The sequence below is a fragment of the Sus scrofa genome, chromosome 4, assembly GCF_000003025.6.
Source record: "Sus scrofa isolate TJ Tabasco breed Duroc chromosome 4, Sscrofa11.1, whole genome shotgun sequence".
NCBI classification, from domain to species: Eukaryota; Metazoa; Chordata; class Mammalia; order Artiodactyla; family Suidae; genus Sus; species Sus scrofa.
In genome coordinates, this window is record NC_010446.5 from 28,137,073 (window position 1) to 28,154,913 (window position 17,841).

The 17,841-nt window shown below is 35.1% G+C and overlaps 1 protein-coding gene across 1 annotated transcript in view; it reads right to left on the minus strand.

The window, feature by feature from the left end:
• Nucleotides 1-17,841, minus strand: part of PKHD1L1 (PKHD1 like 1) — a 152,884-nt gene that overhangs the window by 113,625 nt on the left and 21,418 nt on the right. Inside the window, 11 exon segments of the mRNA XM_021089012.1 lie at nucleotides 603-746; nucleotides 1,514-1,649; nucleotides 1,966-2,125; nucleotides 5,557-5,648; nucleotides 7,084-7,352; nucleotides 7,933-8,022; nucleotides 10,222-10,332; nucleotides 11,781-11,851; nucleotides 15,464-15,506; nucleotides 16,436-16,509; nucleotides 17,221-17,274. Of these exon segments, the coding sequence (XP_020944671.1) occupies nucleotides 603-746; nucleotides 1,514-1,649; nucleotides 1,966-2,125; nucleotides 5,557-5,648; nucleotides 7,084-7,352; nucleotides 7,933-8,022; nucleotides 10,222-10,332; nucleotides 11,781-11,851; nucleotides 15,464-15,506; nucleotides 16,436-16,509; nucleotides 17,221-17,274 (1,244 nt within the window).

Below are 17,841 nucleotides of genomic sequence, written 5' to 3' on the forward strand. Positions count from 1 at the left end.
TTGGAAAACACTGCACTAAACACAGGTACACTGCTTTTCTGTTGTTATTGTTTTTATTATTGTTTTTGTTTGTTTCCTCTCTGCAGGATTCCTTGGGGATTTTAATATTCTAATGAGCTCTATCAATTTTCAAGGAGAGCTGTGGTAGGCAGTGTTTCCCACATGGATTTGACCAGTGAATCCTTTCATCAGGCAAGATCCGGCCAGACTAATGTCTCCTGAGAAATACTGATTTACTTCAATTTCATTTCCAGAATTAACACCTTCACAAATTTTTCCTAAATGTGAAATAGGATATCATACTGCTTGTGCATCAGTAGTATATATACTACTATACATACAACACATAGATATATAGTAGTATTTATCTCTTGAATTAGAGTTGTATATTCCTTGAAATACTACTGAAATTTAAATTACAATAGAAAAAAAATAAACCATTTACATATGTTTCTCCTAAAGTTGATCAAGGCTATGAATCCATTTCCTTTCCTCTGTCATTTTACGGAACTCTTCACCTTTTTCAGTGGACTTGAATAGGACACAGATTTGTTTCCTAGAAAAAAAGCTTTACAGAATTGCAAAATGAAATACATGCTTACCTCTAGTTGATATAAATGTTACCACGTAAACATAGCTTTGGGGATTTTGTGTTCTTACTACTTGAACTGCATCCGGTTTTATAGACCAGAGGTCATTTAAGGCTGACTGCAGTATGAAGTCAGAAGCATCGGCAGGTAGCCAGACTTTTGGATGAATTAAGAAAAATAAAATAAGATGATTAGGGGCTTTAATCAGAAAAAAATCAGGTTGAAATTCCTGTACTACCACAGTCAGCACTGATGTCTTACATTTGAATTTTTTAAAGCACCTATAGTCTTTACCATAAGTTATCACTTAATGAAATTATGTTCTGAAATTGATTCAAGTTCAATAATATTGACTATTTAATTGGATTGTGATCTATTGAGTATAGAGTTCATATTTTATTGTTTTAATGTTTCCATAGTAATAAGCACTGTATTTGGCGAACAGTAAGCACGGATCAATATTTATTTACTGAAAGAAAAAGTAGCAAAAAATTATCTTTTCAGGGTTTATTATAAAATATAGAAATACAATGTCTTTATTAACAGATCAATTAGTGTCTCACAGACCTATCAATTTGAGAAACTGAAAGAAATGTTTACCTCTCTATAAGGATGAATCTAACTCCTATTAACTTACAACTGTGAGTCACAGATATGTAAATTCCTTGTATGTACTTAGATATGCATTTACCATGATCCTTGTAGAAGAAAATGTTAGTATATACCCAAAAGTTGTTTTTTAGATGCATTTTCTATCCCAGTCTGAAGATTTTTCCTTCATAATACATATTTTTTGCTACTTTGTCTAGCATACTATTAAAATTATATTTTCCAGGTAGTAGAATTTGACTAGAGCAAATACTTGTTAATATTTTTTCTATACATGAAGAAAAATAAAATCTCCTTTATTATTTACAACTTACCAGTTTTTTCCATATTATAAACTAATCTATATTGGTAACGTGAACATGAATTAGCTTCCACACATGGACTGGTTACCATGATCTTCTGGACTTCATTAGTTGCACTGGTTGTTTCCCAGCCTTCCAATGTTATAACCTATTCCCCAATTTTAAAAAGCATATATTTATTATATGGAGGAAAAAAACGTTTTAAAAGCATCAAAAGTCAGCTATTCCATGCTTCCATATTGCCCTATTTTACTGAAAATGATCAACTATTTTAAAGTGTAAGTCATCAAATAACAGGTGTTTTTTTTTAGTTTGTAATTAATAATATTCCAAGCCACAATTCAATAATTTTCCATGGCCATTTCCCTTCCAAACATGATCTTACCTAATAAAATTAATAACCAAAGAGAGCTCCTACCTTTGACTTTTACTTGGTTTAAAGTGGATCTATAATTATAGCCAACCTGTATTTCCTGGACAGTTGTTGACTGGGACTTGATCACTTGTTCTTCATTTACTGCATCCTCTGTTTGTTGTTCAGTATAGACACTTCTATACTGATACAGTCCAACATCAACGAAAGCACTTAGTCTGTACTCCTGCAGCAAGATTGCAATGTAGTATCTGGAAAACAGAATAACTAAAGAATGTGACTGGTTTTCTCCAGAGCACTTCTCATAAATTTTTCTTTCAGTGAATCAAATTTCAACACTATATAAAACACCTGCCTATTAAATGATTAATATTTTAGTCTCCCTGATTTTAACCATTAAAATATCAAAAGTTTCATAGCAGTTTGCTAAAATAAAGTGAATTGTGTAAAATATCTGCATTAGAGATAGAGAGTTGTTTCCATTCATGATTAATTCACTGTTTTGTCAATAAATATTGATTGAAAAAATAAGACCCTTTATTTTCAAGGAGCTTAAAACAAAATGACTTTGTAGCTTATAATACAAATTCCCTGGCATAAGACCACAAAGCACATGCAGAGGTTAAATACTTTAATATGTGTGAGAAAATGTCAGACCAACTTAGACATATCATATATTTTGTATCTGAGTGGTTGTACCTGTCAGGGAAGAAAGTCCCTACCATATGTTCCTTAAACACTGTCTTCATTTGTAACTTAGGAAATAAAACATTCACTCAAGAAACTTTTACTGATTAGTGACTATAGCCCTCCAACAAGCTGGATGGGATTCACACCTTATATTTGGAATTCTTGATTTGAGGCTCCCTGTCCATCATCCAACTCCCTATCCAGGATAAGATGTTCTCTAGCCAGCTGCTACAGGTGTACTACCTGTACAGTAACGCAGGTGCTCCTGCTTCCCTACCTAAATCTCTATCAATAACACCACTGCTGCCATCTTTGGAGAGCCAGCTGGGAACTCCTCTAAACTGCCTCACATCACTCAACAGATATTCTTGTATATGAAAAATAAGTACCCACAGCTCACAAAGACTGTGAATGAGGGGTATTTATCACCACCCATCTGGCAAGGATGATGTGGCTTTGGGTCAGTCCCTTCACAGAACTGATACTGGAGGATAACATCAGGCTTTTGGCTGCTCTAGGGGCATATTTGCCAGCTCTGTCAAATCAAGGTGGAAAATACTAATTAGGGAGAGCAGGATTTGAAGAAGAACCACTAAATTCTGTATCCTTACTGACAGCTTAAAAATAGTTCAAGGCACTTTCTGTGTTCTAGACACTGAGCACTTCACAAACATTATTCTACTTAATCTTCATAAAATATGTATTATGGTTGTTCATATGAATAACAGAGACTAAGGTTTTAAAGACTGAAAATTATTTAAAAATCAGTAACTGAGATAGAATTCAAAGTAGAAAGGGGGTGACCAAAGAGATATGCACTTAGAAGTGGGGCTCTATTATTTGAGTAGAATGAACCGGCAACATGAGCTACCTTTGAAAAGGCTCCAGGGACCACGATACAATAAACCAGCTAGAGTGGCCTCAATTTCAGAACTCACAGCCATCATTCTAAGTGTAAATTCCAAGCTAGTTTGCAGAAGCACAGATGCCAGGCAACAGTTGTATCACAAGTCAACTTCATGCAATTTCTGTGCTCTCCCCAAGAAGGTAAACTGAACTCACTTTCCAAGGTCAAAGCAAAGCCTGAAGGTGTATTAACAATGGCAATAAGGAATTGACAAGGTACTCCATTTACTCTGAATTGGCCCAGCGATCTTAGTTAAAAAAGAAAATGCTTAAATACATAAAGAAGTGAGAATAGGCAGAAGAAAAAAGAAATGGAATCCCTTCCTTATACTATTACTCTTAAGACTTAAATGAGACACTAAGTGTGACTGTTCTCAGGTAGCACTGATCCCAACCCTCTCTGTCCAACTCCATCAGATCCTCATGGTGCTGACTCTAAGTATAATCTAATCAATATCTGGAAGGGTGATGTGGCAGAATTAAAACAAAACAAAACAAAACTTCCCATCAAGAGTGAAGTCTGGAGTTCCTGTTATGGTTCAGGGGAAATAAACCCAAGTAGTATCCTTGAGGATGCACGGGTTCAATCCCTGGCCCTGCTCAGTGGGATAAGGATCTGGCTGGTGTTGCTGTGAGCTGTGGTGTAGGTCACAGACATGGCTCACATCTGAGCTACAGCTCCAATTCGACCCCTAGCCTGGGAATTTCCATATGCTGCGGGTGCAGCCCTAGAAAGACCAAAAAAAAAAAAAAAAAAAAAAAGAAGTGAAGTCTATTTATTCACCTGTTGAATCTAAGTTCAACCATTTGCTTTGGCCAATGGGATATTAGCAAATGTGATATAAGCTGAGTTTTAAAACTACTTGTGCAATAGGAATCACCTTCCTGATTGCTAGGATACTGTGACAAGCCTGGGCTAGCTTGCCTCCTTGAAGATGAGAGAGCATGTGGAGTGACACATTCCAGATATCTAAGTCACACCACAACAATGGAGGCTCTAGAATTAGGCCATCCTAGACCATCAATCCCCACCTAAAGTAGCAGGATTAAAAGAACTATCCAGCCAATCAAAAATTAGGTTGCTTTAAGATACTAAATTTGGGGGAATGGTTTCTTATACAGCAAAATCTAACAGACATAAATGGTAAATGGAAGATTATTTCAATGCATATTTTGATGTTCTCCATGTAACTTAGCTATTTTGCATATATCATGTCTTTTACCTCCTTGTTTTATAGGAATCCTGAATGGCTTTTTGAATGCAATTATTAGCTATTTCAATAATATCTACATTTTCTCCCTGGAATTGACCTTTCAGCACTAAACAATGTACTTCTTAAAGACAAGGAATATATTTTAATATCCTGTGTATTAAATTTCCAGTACCTGGCCTAGGATCTAAAATAAATTAGTGACTATTAAATATATATTAACTGTGTCACCAATTCATGAGGTTTTATGAGTTTTCTCTAGTAATAGAGAAAATAGGAGCAGAGAAACAAGATGGCTGGTTTGATTAAAAGGTCCTAGTAAGAAACTAAAGTAGAATTAAGTAAATTTCACAAAATTGTAATTTCTGCAAAAGGAATAATTTAGATTCAAATTTTCCTAGCTAGCTCAATGTCATTATTCTTTAAAATACATAAACAAAACTTAAAAAAATTATAGAGAATGACCAATTATAAATTAAACCAATAAACTAATATTACTTCTATCAATAAAACAAATGGAAAGTATTTTATTTTATTTGTTTCTTTAGGGCCGCACCCACAGCATATGGAGGTCCCAGGCTAGGTGCTGAATCAGAGCTGTAGCCGCCAGCCTATACCACAGCCACAGCAACGCTGGATCTGAGCCACATCTGCGACCAACACCACAGCCCACAGCAATGCTGGATCCTTAACCCACTGAGTGAAGCCAGGGATAGAACCTGTGTCCTCACGGATGCTAGTCGGATTCGTTAACTGCTAAGCCACTAGGCAAACTCCTTTTTTTCAAAAATTTTTTTCAAATTGGAAGTATTTTAGATATAAATTTATAGTTTTAAAATACTACACAATAATTTAAAGAAAAGAAAAAACCTTACTCATTTCCTTTTTGAAGATGAATGTCATCTGATCTTTGTGTTGGGCTGGAAAAATAACTGTTGGCATTGGAAGAATGATAAGCAATCCTTACCTTATCCCAAAAAGACAAAGAGAGAGAGGCAGGGGTGGGGTTGGGGAGAAAGAACTCATTAGTAAAACTTTATAGCATTTACTATTTGTCAGTCTTAGAATTTTATGAATAGAAAAATATAAAAATAGTTAATATTTTTCTTCTGATAACTGTTATTCATGATGAAATGGAATTTTAAAAAGTTATCAAAACTCATTTCACTTCTTCCATCCTTAACTGACATCAACCTCACTGTTCCATGAATACACATAGAGCATAGCTCTTCCACAATTAGCACTGAAAATGGGAAATTTAAAGATGCATACTGGGAGGAAGGTTGTGATTGTTAAATAAAATATTCTTTTTACTCCGTGGACTTAATCCAAATGAGGTCATTAAAAGGAGGTCTGAAAGATGATAAAGATCACCAAATGGGTCTGCATACTAGAAAGAAAAGACTTTGGGCTTCCCATTAGAAATGACTATACCATTTTTAAAGGAAACATGCTGAAAAGCTACAGTAAATTTGGAATTCATATATTACAGGCAGGAATTTAAACTTGTTCATCCAGTTTGGGAGACAACCTTGCCATACATATAGTGAGTCATAAAACATTCTTTTGATGTGGTCCATTAGTTTTATATTTGTGAAACTGTTCTAAAGAAATAACATAAAATATACAGAATAATTTAATGAACACAAAGGTTCAACAGAATATTATTTGTGGTCATAAAAAAATCAGAAGTAGCAGTTCCCTGATGGTTCAGTGGGTTAATAATCTGACGTTGTCACTGCTGCGGCTCTGGTCACTGCTGTGGTGTGTGTTTGACTCCCGGCCCCAGAACTTCCACATGCTGCAAGTGCAGCCAAAAAAAAAACCAGAAGTAAGTTAAAAACTTATCAGTATGGGGTAAGTTACCTAAGTTTATTAAATTCATGCAATAACATACTATTCAGTCAATGAAAATGGTGTTATATACATTATTTAATAATAGATGAAAATACTAATAAATGACAAAAAAATGACTATAAATTGGATGCATGACCCTACTTGTGTAAAAAACAAAATATAGAAAGGAAATAATAGACTAATCTCATGGCCAAGTAACAGTGAAACAGATCTAGTAAGTTAGTAAAATATTTGCACTCTTCTCCAAATTTCCTATGTGTGATTATAATTCTTTCATAATAAAATCAATCTTTAATGTTGAAGTGTTATGTGTTTTTTTTTCTTTATTAGAGAAAATTTAGAAAATGGGAAAGTGTTATCTTTTAGGCCTTGGATTTTCTATAATAATGACTTTAGAGTTCATATCACATGTATTAAAATAGCCAAGAACTTACCACATAAATTTTTTAATATATTCATTGGTTTTAGTGTGGAATAAATGGGATAGATATAAAGGTTATCATATTGTTTCCATAATATCAGTTAGTCCTCTGTGGCTTCCATACCTTATCTTCTGGAAGTCCAGTCTGGCTGAAATAAATAGCATAACGGTCATCACCTTTGATGTAGAATCTATAAACATCAGAATCTGGAGCCACCAAAAATCCACTGAAGCGTGCAACAAATGTGTCTTGTTCCACTGGCCAAACATAGGAAGCTGAATCCACCCAACTGGCACCCATGTACCCTGGAGTTTTTTCATTGTATTCAAGTATCTCTTCAAGATGTAATGGCCGGCTATTATTCCATACCTCAAGCTTTAGGCCTCTCCCACCTGAACATAACAAAATAAAAGAAGACTTTCATTGGAATTTTGATGCAGTATCTCAATGCCTCTTACTTGGATTGTGATTATAGATATTTCTATTCACATTTTTAAAGCATGTGTATAAACAAAACAATTACACATACCTCTACTTCTATCTGTACCTAGAGGATAGAGTGTTATTAAGACAGCCTACAAGGTACTTATTATTTCACATATCTGTACTTCAGATTCTACACATATGAAATGAGAGTAATATTGTGATTTGCTTGGCTGCTATGGGGATTAGGTATCATGTAAAATACATAGTACTTAGTAAGTGCTTTTAAAAAGATAATAATTATTACCTTCGCTTTAATTATTCTAATAAAAGTTATTCAATTAATGGCTTAAAACTTGAGTTCCCTGGTGGCTCAGTGGGTTAAGGATCTGGCATTGTCACTGGAGTTGCTTGGGTCACTGCTGTGGCACAAGTACAACCCTTGGCCCCAGAACTTCCACATGCTGCAGGCAAGGCCAAAAAAAGATATCTATCAATAGTATTCTTCTGATGCAAATATAGAAATGGTCCTCCCATACAGTGACTTACCTGGGTATACAGTTCTGAGAATATCAGGTTTAGGGGGTGTCTTGCAACATATGCTATTTTCTGTGACATTCAAAACATCACAGTCTTGACCTACAGAGAATCAAGAGCAGAACTATTACTACAGAGCTTCAGAATGCACATCATTCCAGCCTATCTTGAAGTGCTTTTTCAATTAAAACCAAGTTGTACAAGTAAGAGGCAAAGTTGGGTCTTCATTTCTTTTATATAAAATTTTATCACACATTAATTGTTGTACTTTCACAAGGCAACATTTTTCCTGGCAAAATCTCACAAGTCTGAGTTAGAATATTTCATAATTTCTGAGAAAAAAAATTAAAAATTTGATTAAATGATGTCACTGTAAAAGATTTTATCTGGGTTCATAGTGAAGCCTTATATTTTGTTCCTTGGAGAAAAGTTTCTGAATAATCCAAGACGTTCAGAATTTACAGAAGTAGATGATCAGAGTCCTCTTAGGTTAATGGTAGTTTTTGTCCAAGTTTTTCAAATGGAAATAAAAGGGATAATAATTTATAAATGGTATTTTCATAGAAAGATCAAAACCAAAACAGACAAGGGTCTGAAGAAGAATGGTTATACCTCTACATAAGCAAATTAGACTTGAGGAAGAGTCTACATTTCAGGCCCCCTGTGTCCCTCACAGTGCCTCATGTAAGGTCAGCCCTCATTGACTATTGACTGAAATGGAAATCTCAGCCCACGAAGAGTGAAGCAAGAGAAATGGAGAAAGGTATTTTTGCTAAGTTTTGTTTAGTGGACTGGAACATTTATACCTTGACACTTCCTTTCACTATTGTGAATGCTTTGTGGGGCAAGACAACTGAACTAGAAAACAGTACATTTGAACAGTATATTAAACCAACTTAGCTCATTTTGTTTGGAGCAAAGAAAAGATACATAAACCAAGCATTATTTTCAAGAAATTATTGAGGATTTAAAATTTCAAATCTGGTTGTCACATTAATGGCAATGAAATGCCTCTTTACATATCAGCTGTATCATAATATGAGATCATAAAACACATCCTATAAATTTAAAATATTTTATGTCCCTGCTTTTAATACTTTATAATATCTGATCAGAATAACATCTTATATGACATTTTTAAATTTTTTTTTTTTTTTTGTCTTTTTGCCTTTTTCTAGGGCCAATCCCGCGGCATATGGAGATTCCCAGGCTAGGGGTTGAAACAGAGCCGTAGCCACTGGCCTACACCAGAGCCACAGCAACACAGGATCTGAGCCGCATCTGCAACCTACACCACAGCTCATGGCAATGCCGGATCCCTAACCCACTGGGCAAGGCCAGGGAACGAACCCACAACCTCATGGTTCCTAGTCGGATTCGTTAACCACTGCGCCACGACGGGCACTCTGACATTTTAAAATCTTTGACCTAAGTTTTAATATTTATGCAGGTGGCCAGCAAGGATTCACGGGGATAGGAAAGATGTTGTATAAATGTTACATGAGGTTGCTTTATATGAATTTCTTTTCCTGAAATCACATTTTGGCTAGCTCATGGGAAGATTCCTTAAAACTTGAAAGTACCTGAGCAGAGGGCTCTATCAGAAGAAATATGTGCCAGGTGCCTGGGCAGACATTCTGTCCCCTGCCCATCAAGGTAGGTAAGGTCATTGTAACTGAGTGGGAAGATCTCCACTATTACATTCATCCCCAACCTTCCATTTGAGCTGCCTAGCTCCCTACCTCTGAACAGATCTGGACCAGACTTACAAAACTGATGAATAACCAGAGAATCAAATCCTAAGTGCATCTGTGAACGTCTAACACATTAATTAATGCTCTTTCCAAGGCCAGTGTCATCAGTAACTATTGATAACTAGACAAGGCACAGTATACGACAAGAGGATGAAGAGAGTATCCCTAAGAACAACTTTAAATTTCCCCAAAGTTAGCTAACCCACTGAGAAATAATGACAGTTCAAAAGGGCATTTAAGAGTGTATTAAACAGAAGGTACATGTGTCAGCAAGTGCGGTGAGGAATTTGTTGATGGCAGCCACGATGCTGCCATGCACCATCCTTTGGTGCTGACCTCAGAGCTCTAATCCTGGTCACATAAAGCTGCAAGGAATGGTCCTAACTGGTAAATTGCAGTGGGAAAAGCACCAAATGCCCACCTGAAAATACCAAGCTAATTTTAAATTAAGACATTAATTGAGAAGACTTATTCTCCTTACATATTGTTAAAGAAAAGACAGACTTTGTTCTTATAAACTAATACATTAAAAAATCACAAAAAATACCTCCAATTAGAACCCTGACTGGGAAATCTGTCTGATCAAAGAACCGTCCACTTATTGTTAGCATGGTGCCGCCTTGAATGCTCCCTCGTGAAGGTGAAATCGTAGTGACCTCTAGTAGGGCAGGGAGGGGAAACACATGAAATAAAATGTCATGAATATTGCACACAAACCCAAATGTTTGATTTTTTTTTCCTTTTTTCTTTTGTCTTTTTAGGGCCACACCCACGGCATGTGGAGGTTCCCAGGCTAGGGGTCTAGTCGGAGCTACAGCTGCCAGCCTACACTAGAGCCACAACAACGCCAGATCCCAGCCGCAACTGCAACCTACTCCACAGCTCACAGCAACGCCGGATCCTTAACCCACTGAGCAAGGCCAGGGATCAAATCTGCATCCTCATGGTTCCTAGTCAGATTTGTTTCCCACAATGGCAACTCCCCAAATGTTTGATTTTTACAAATTTTCCAAATTACCTAGCCATAGTACATAGCACAGCATAGGTATTGGATTACCAAATGAATGAATCAGGTGTTTCCTTATTTTTGTCTCTGATACAGTCCTGCAAAGAGGACAATAAACATGGCTTTCACAGAGACTTCATCTCCTGCGGACCAGGCATTAGTGATAACTGGTATTAATAAGACACTGGTAACAGAAGGATGCAGGAAATAAGGAAAACCTGGGCTGAACATAGATATTTGGTTCCAAAAGAAAACAGGAAGACAGAATAGCCTCTTCTCCTCTCTGCTCCTGAAGAATGAACCTTGTATCTATGGGCCAACATCTTATATTTACATATTTCTCACACAATACATTAACCATGATTGGAATTCTTTGTGGCTTTTTATATATAAAAGTCTTAGGTATATTGGTAAAATAGCCTGGTGAATGATATGGGTAGATTCTATAATTTATTCTTATTAGTTCAATCTATCAAAGTTCTATGTAATTTTACATATGTTTTACATTAAGTAAATTTTGAGAAAAACCCAAATAAAAATCCAAAATATTTGACTGAATTCAGGACATACATTTTTTTTCCCCCTCATTTGAACATCTTTGAAATCTGATTCACCTCAGACCTGGAATGAAGTACAATTCTTACAGGAGGATTTGGGTTTTCTTTTGACACTTGCCTTTCACCCTGAGATCTCTTTAAATTAAAATAAATTATGATCTGATTGAGGATTCTTTTGGACCCCACTGAGAGGACAAATCTCAGAGAGTTATGGCTTCTGGTTTAAATTAACAGCAGAGATTTTTTTTTCCCTCCATCGACCAACAGCTCAAGTTGAGATGCACATATTTCCCTGCTGTCTCTTTTAGTGTGGTAAGCTTATTTCTCAATCAACCTTACACCAGAAATGTAGTTTTCAAGGATCCCAGCTGAATGTCAGGGCTTCCTACTACACTCAACTTAGGTGTTTTTCCTTTCTTAGAATTACATAAAATAATATAGTACACTTTACACTCATTGTTGTATTTGATTTGATAAAATCAAGGATCTCTCTCTCTCTCTCTCTCACACGCGCGCACACACACACACACACAGGTCACTTACCTGCATATGTTTGAAACATTGAAATTTTATTGAGAGAAGAAACAAAATATGCCATTTTTTCTGGGAAACTCCTGTTAAAAGTAAAAATTCTTGCTTTAAAAATGACCTCTATTTTAGGAAATTGGTGGTTTTTTTTTTTTTTTGAGTGATAGAAATCATAATTTACAAAGGAGCAGGAAAGAACTTCTGAGGAAGATAAAAATGTTCTATATCCTGATTTGATTATTGATTACACAAATAGACATATTCACAAATATACATCTGTCAGAACTCACTGAACTGCAGCCTTAAAATTTGTGCATTCGTATATGCAAATTATACTTCAATAATGTAAGAATTTATATTAACATAAAAAAATAAACAGCCAGGAGGATTGCCCTTCATAAAAGCTAGGCTCTTCTGCTGACCAGTCTGGGGCTCTTTATGCTCTTATAACCCATTTAGTATCAGGATAACTAACATCACTGAACACTTATCAGGTAACATGCTAAGTCGTTTAATCTTCGAAGCTAAGATTTTTAAAGCTTTTAATTTATTATGCTATTTAATTTTTACATTATGTGGTAGATAAAACTCAGACAATTTTCCTATCTTACTCAAGATCATAAAGAGAGTAAGCAGTAGCAGAAACAGAATTTGAAGCCAGGAAGTGTGAGTCCAGAGCCCTGGGTACTAGAGTTCTCCTCTCCTGCCACTAACTTGCATGAGAATACAAATGCATGAGGGTAAGTAAGTTCACAACAATCTTCAGTAAACACAGAGCCTATTGTATTTTTGATAGATACATACTTGCACTTCCATAGCCTGGAGGGTTAGGAAGGGAAGGAAACTGGTCCTAGAAAGTAAATGCTATTCTCTAAAATACCTCATGAAATTCATCACCAGAAAAGTTAAGAAATTCAAATTATAATGCCCTGAACTGGAACTGAAAAGGATAAGGCAAATCTTGTGATGGAGACAGTTAACTCCCTGAAAATCTAATGCAGGCATTATAATGTGCATTTGCAAAACTAAAGCATCCTATACAATATTTTATGCTTATTAGTTATTTAAGAAGTTCATACTGGATTTTATATTTTTATGCTATAGGCTTTTCAGTCAATTTCTCAAAGATCTGAAATGATGCCAGTTCCAACAATGTTGTCTGTGGACAGATTCTGCATCTGAAAAATTAACTGCTTTTTAAATTGGAGAGCAAATTGCCTCCAGAAATAAAATTTAAATGTAATTTATTTTGTATGACACTAAGGTGATTTTCACTAATTCATTGATAATGACTAGGCATTTCTCAATTAAGGCAGCTTCATCTGAACCTTATCAGTTTGGAACAGCTGTTGTTTGAACTTGGGATAATAGAAGAAAGAAGGTTAACTATTAAAAGAAACACAGAATGGGTGCCACAATGGTCTTCAACTGGTTCACCTGATATTAAAGAATGCTCTTGAAATTTGTAAAATATGGATTTTATAACTTATAAAATGATTTTACATTTAAAAAATGCCATGCAATCTGAAAACTAGGCTTTTAGGTAGTTAATGTCATACTTTTAACAGTAAAATTTATAAGATTGTTTAATACAGAAACACAATTTCTTCAATTCTGAGACATTAATACAAAAGGAAAACCATTGGTTTAAAAAAGGAAAAAAAAGGATTATAACTTAGGATCATATAATTAACAACTTTATGCAATATTTTGCCTATGTATGTGCAAATTTGCTGACTTTTAAAAACTGAAAATTTGGGGCATGTTAATGCTGCAAATTGATTTATGCATACTTATCAATCACATTCTAGCTTGATCACTCAGATCTTCTATTTTTGGATAATTATTTCTCTGAGAGACATATGATGGATTTGGCAATTAGTACCTTTCGTACAGACTCAGAACTAAGAATTTGTTTTTCTCACCTTAGGAAGAATAACATTGAGAGTATAAAAGAACTACACATAGTTCAGGAAATTATTTAAAACTCCATCATTGTTGCTTCTAACATGTTTTTCTAATATTTTCAATAAAATGCTATGTTCCTCTCTCATCAAGATATATGTAAGTAGGCAGTCTGCAGAAAATTACAGTTAAGTCATTGGACTCTGAATCATTTGCCCCATATAAATCATGAAGGTAAATCTTAGCACAATTTACATATCACCACTCTGGCTTTCCTTGGATTATAATATTCTTCATGATTTTGGTACAGTATATATTGTTTTATAATAAAGTATCCAGCCCAGGTTTATAGGTTGGTTGTAAAGCTATTGCCTCTAGGTGTCTAGAATTAGCTCATCTATAAATACAATGATAATGGATTTGGTCTCACCAGCTCAACTGCATTTCCATCCATGCAGGGACCAAATATCATCCTTCTCTTGCAGTCCACAAACACTGGACAGGGATGACATTTACTTTGATAATTAAGCTAATTAATTAATATTGCCATTCCTTCCAAACTTCTAACCACTGAGTCTCTCTTCAGAGACAAAAAAGAAATCAACAGACCTATTTTATTGTTGATCTGCTACAGATATATTAGTATTTGGATGGCTAAATAACGTGACTTATTCAGATTTCTATCAACTAGCTCATTTTTCCAATGGGAGAGGCTATAACATTTTGGGAAAAACAATTCACTTAGGTTTGGCACACTGTGATCCTGCCCATAAAAGGCCATTCACATGCCCCAGTTATTGGTACAGCCAACAAATGCCCTTCCCCACCACAGCTGCACATGCTCCCAGGAGGCGGGTGATCCCACCATGGTAGAGAATCCTGGGTCAGGATGGTAAACAGTGATGAGATGTGGTTCTGTGACTGAAAGTCTCCATCAGTCATGGCAGAGCACTGGAATGAAAGGCTCAGGCCCTGGAGTCTGACTGCATGGGTTCACATTCTAGCTCTGCTTCCTACTGGCTGAATATCCTTGGGCAAATTATTTAATCTTCCTAAGACTCATTTTCCCAATGTGTGATACGGAGTGGATGATAACATTTAATTTATAGGTTCTGTGGGAGTATTAAACTAGATAATATATGTAAAGTGCTTAACACCATGCCTGCCACTAACTGTTCATTATTATTATCTATGAAATATGCAACATGTGTTAAGATTTGCATATTCTGATATTTTTATACATCGTGTGATGGCCTTTCTTATTGAAATTTGGATGTAGGATGTCTGGAAATAAATTCTAGTTTTATTAAAAATCATAAAGGCAAGTCAATTAACACTGCTGTTAATATGAACAATTAAAAGCTGTAACTACCATCTTTCACAACTCTGTATGAAACTCTGATACTTTAAAAGAAAACCATTATCAGGTAATAGTAACCGTGAGATTTTATTTATTCTGACCTTAGTTCAAACCAAAATTTAATCACTTAGTTATCAAAACAATTTTAATTACATAAGAGCCATGAAACATGAAATGACACTTTTCAATATTACAATTAAATATTTTTTTAATTTATTATTTTAGGTAATGCTAGATTTTCCAGCTATTGAAAGGCCATGCCTGAGGCACAGATGAGTGAAAGGGAGTTACATACCTCTTAAATATTAATACAGGGGAAAAAGTGATTAATTTTAAAATCTTGAGATCTATAGCAGAAGGTAAATATACATTTTTTAATTTTGTTTACCCAGATGAATCAATTATGAAAATTATTATTTACAAAATGACTTACCTTCCATAATCACTATCCAAGATGAAGCTGACATTGTGATGACCTGGAATTAATTAAACTACACAATCAATTAAATTCTCAATCACGGGAGAGCAATAACTATATATTGCAAAGCTGATTTAAAAACAAGGAGAAGAAATATAAAATTAAACTGTAATTATACAACTTCTATTAATCCTCAAAGAATGAAAATTGAAATTTCTTAAAGAAGTACCTAGTACTTTAAAATATACAAAATAAGATGTCTCAAGGTTATAACAAAGAAAACCCCAAAAAAAATAATAATGAATGAAGAATAAAAGTACATATATGTAACCATGTTGCCCTCAATTTTATTTCACTCATTTAATAGCTATTTAATTGGGTCAGACACTTGGTTATGGTTTGAGAGATGCAGGGTGAGCAGACAGTTTGCTCTTCTCACAGAGCACACTGTCAACTGGAGGACAGAATCAGTCAAAAGCAATGACACAGAGCACTGAACACTGCGATAAAGCTATCAAGGAAAAGGAGAATGAACTTTGAGAATGTAAAGCTGGGGATCAAGGACGGCTTATTTGAAGACATGTCATTTTATCTGAAATTCTCAGTGTTTTTGCAAAGGCCCTGAGACAGAAGGAATAAAATTCATTCAATAGCTAAAAGGTTTATGAGTCTCAAGTACATAGAGCAAGGGGGAAAAAAACCAAACAGTAAAATTAAGACTAAGGGAAAACAGCTAAATTAGTAATGGCATCACCCAGATGACAGAAGGAAAGAAAAAGAAATTTGAAGATGCTTACTTTCAATGTAAACCTAAGGAAAAAGGTAATTTATACATGCTTAACTGACACTGAAAATAAGTGAAGATAAAGAGGAAATGCTAATTTTTAAAAAAGGGACGAGGCTACTGGAAAGTCTAAGAGAGTAAAATACAAGGAAAAGAGAGTCAGGGATCTCTGAGAACTGTGAAGAATGATGATCAGCACTTACCAATGTAAGTTCCAGTCGTCTTACAAACCATAGAACCCATGTCTCCATTTGGGTGATCCAGTTTTAGTCCATACCTAATAAAATATATTTGCTTTTTTTTTTTAAAGGGTCGCACCTGCGGCATATGGAGGTTCCCAGGCTAGGGGTCTAATTGGAGATACAGCTGCCGGCCTATGCCACAGCCACAGCAATGCCAGATAGGAGCCGCATCTGCAACCTACACCACAGCACACAGCAACACCGGATTCTTAACCCACTGAGCGAGGCCAGGGATCAAACCCGCAACCTCACGGCTCCTAGTTGGATTTGCTTATGATGCACCACAACGGGAACTCCTATTTGCTTATTTTAAAAATTTATATAGATGCTAAAGTTTTAAAATGTGGTGTTTCCCTTAAAAATATCTTACGAATTTCAGAATATATATCAGGATAGAAGCTGTTGCTACAACTAAATTTTTATAAAATGAAAAGATATCCTAGCCTTGGTTGAAGTTATTGGAATAAAACTTCATTTAACAATTAAGTATTTTGTAATTAATTTGGCTATCCCCATTGATATTCCTTTTAAAGAATTTAAACCACCACCAAGTAGAACAATTATTTGATAAAGATATTTCTCTAATGTCTTTCTCATAATGATGAAAACAATAGTTCATATCATACCATACCAGAGAAAGGGGGAATCAGGTTACATCTAACTATATAAATGATTGATAATTTACTACAGAAAATACTGTAATTCATACTGTATTATAAAGCTTTCAAATTGTTTGAATTACTTACAAATCATCAGACTGTGGTATGAGAAGTTCACAGGGCATTCCTCCAGTATAAACTCTGTATAAATATTTTATTGGAAAAGATCAAGTCGTACTTAATATATAGATTCCAAATAGTCTCTTCCCACTAAGCTTATTGCCACCTTACCTTTTTTTCTCCCAATCAATCAGTTATTAATATACATCACTCACCCATTCAACAAACATCTATTGATTACTTATTATGTTACAGTTCTTGCTCTAGGTACTGGAACACATCAGTGAACAGAACAAAGATCCCTGCCCTTATGGGACTGACATTTTAACTGGGGGAAAATGACAATAAACATGATAATCATAACACATTTGTTGTGTCAGAATGTGGTCAATACTAGAGGGATAGAAAATGTAGATAAACTCTTCTATCTGGAGTTCAATGAATTTTATAGTTAATTGCCATAAGGGGTTAAACAAGGTCCATAGAAGAGGTCCAACAAAGTAATCAGGATGAAGAGAATGTTTAACAGCATCAGTACTAATGAAATGGGAACAAGAAGCTGAAAAGGATTAGAAGCTGAGAAGAAAATCTGCCTTCCCATTTCCCCAGCTGATTAGGTCAACCTACTGCTTTAAGGCTAGAACTCAA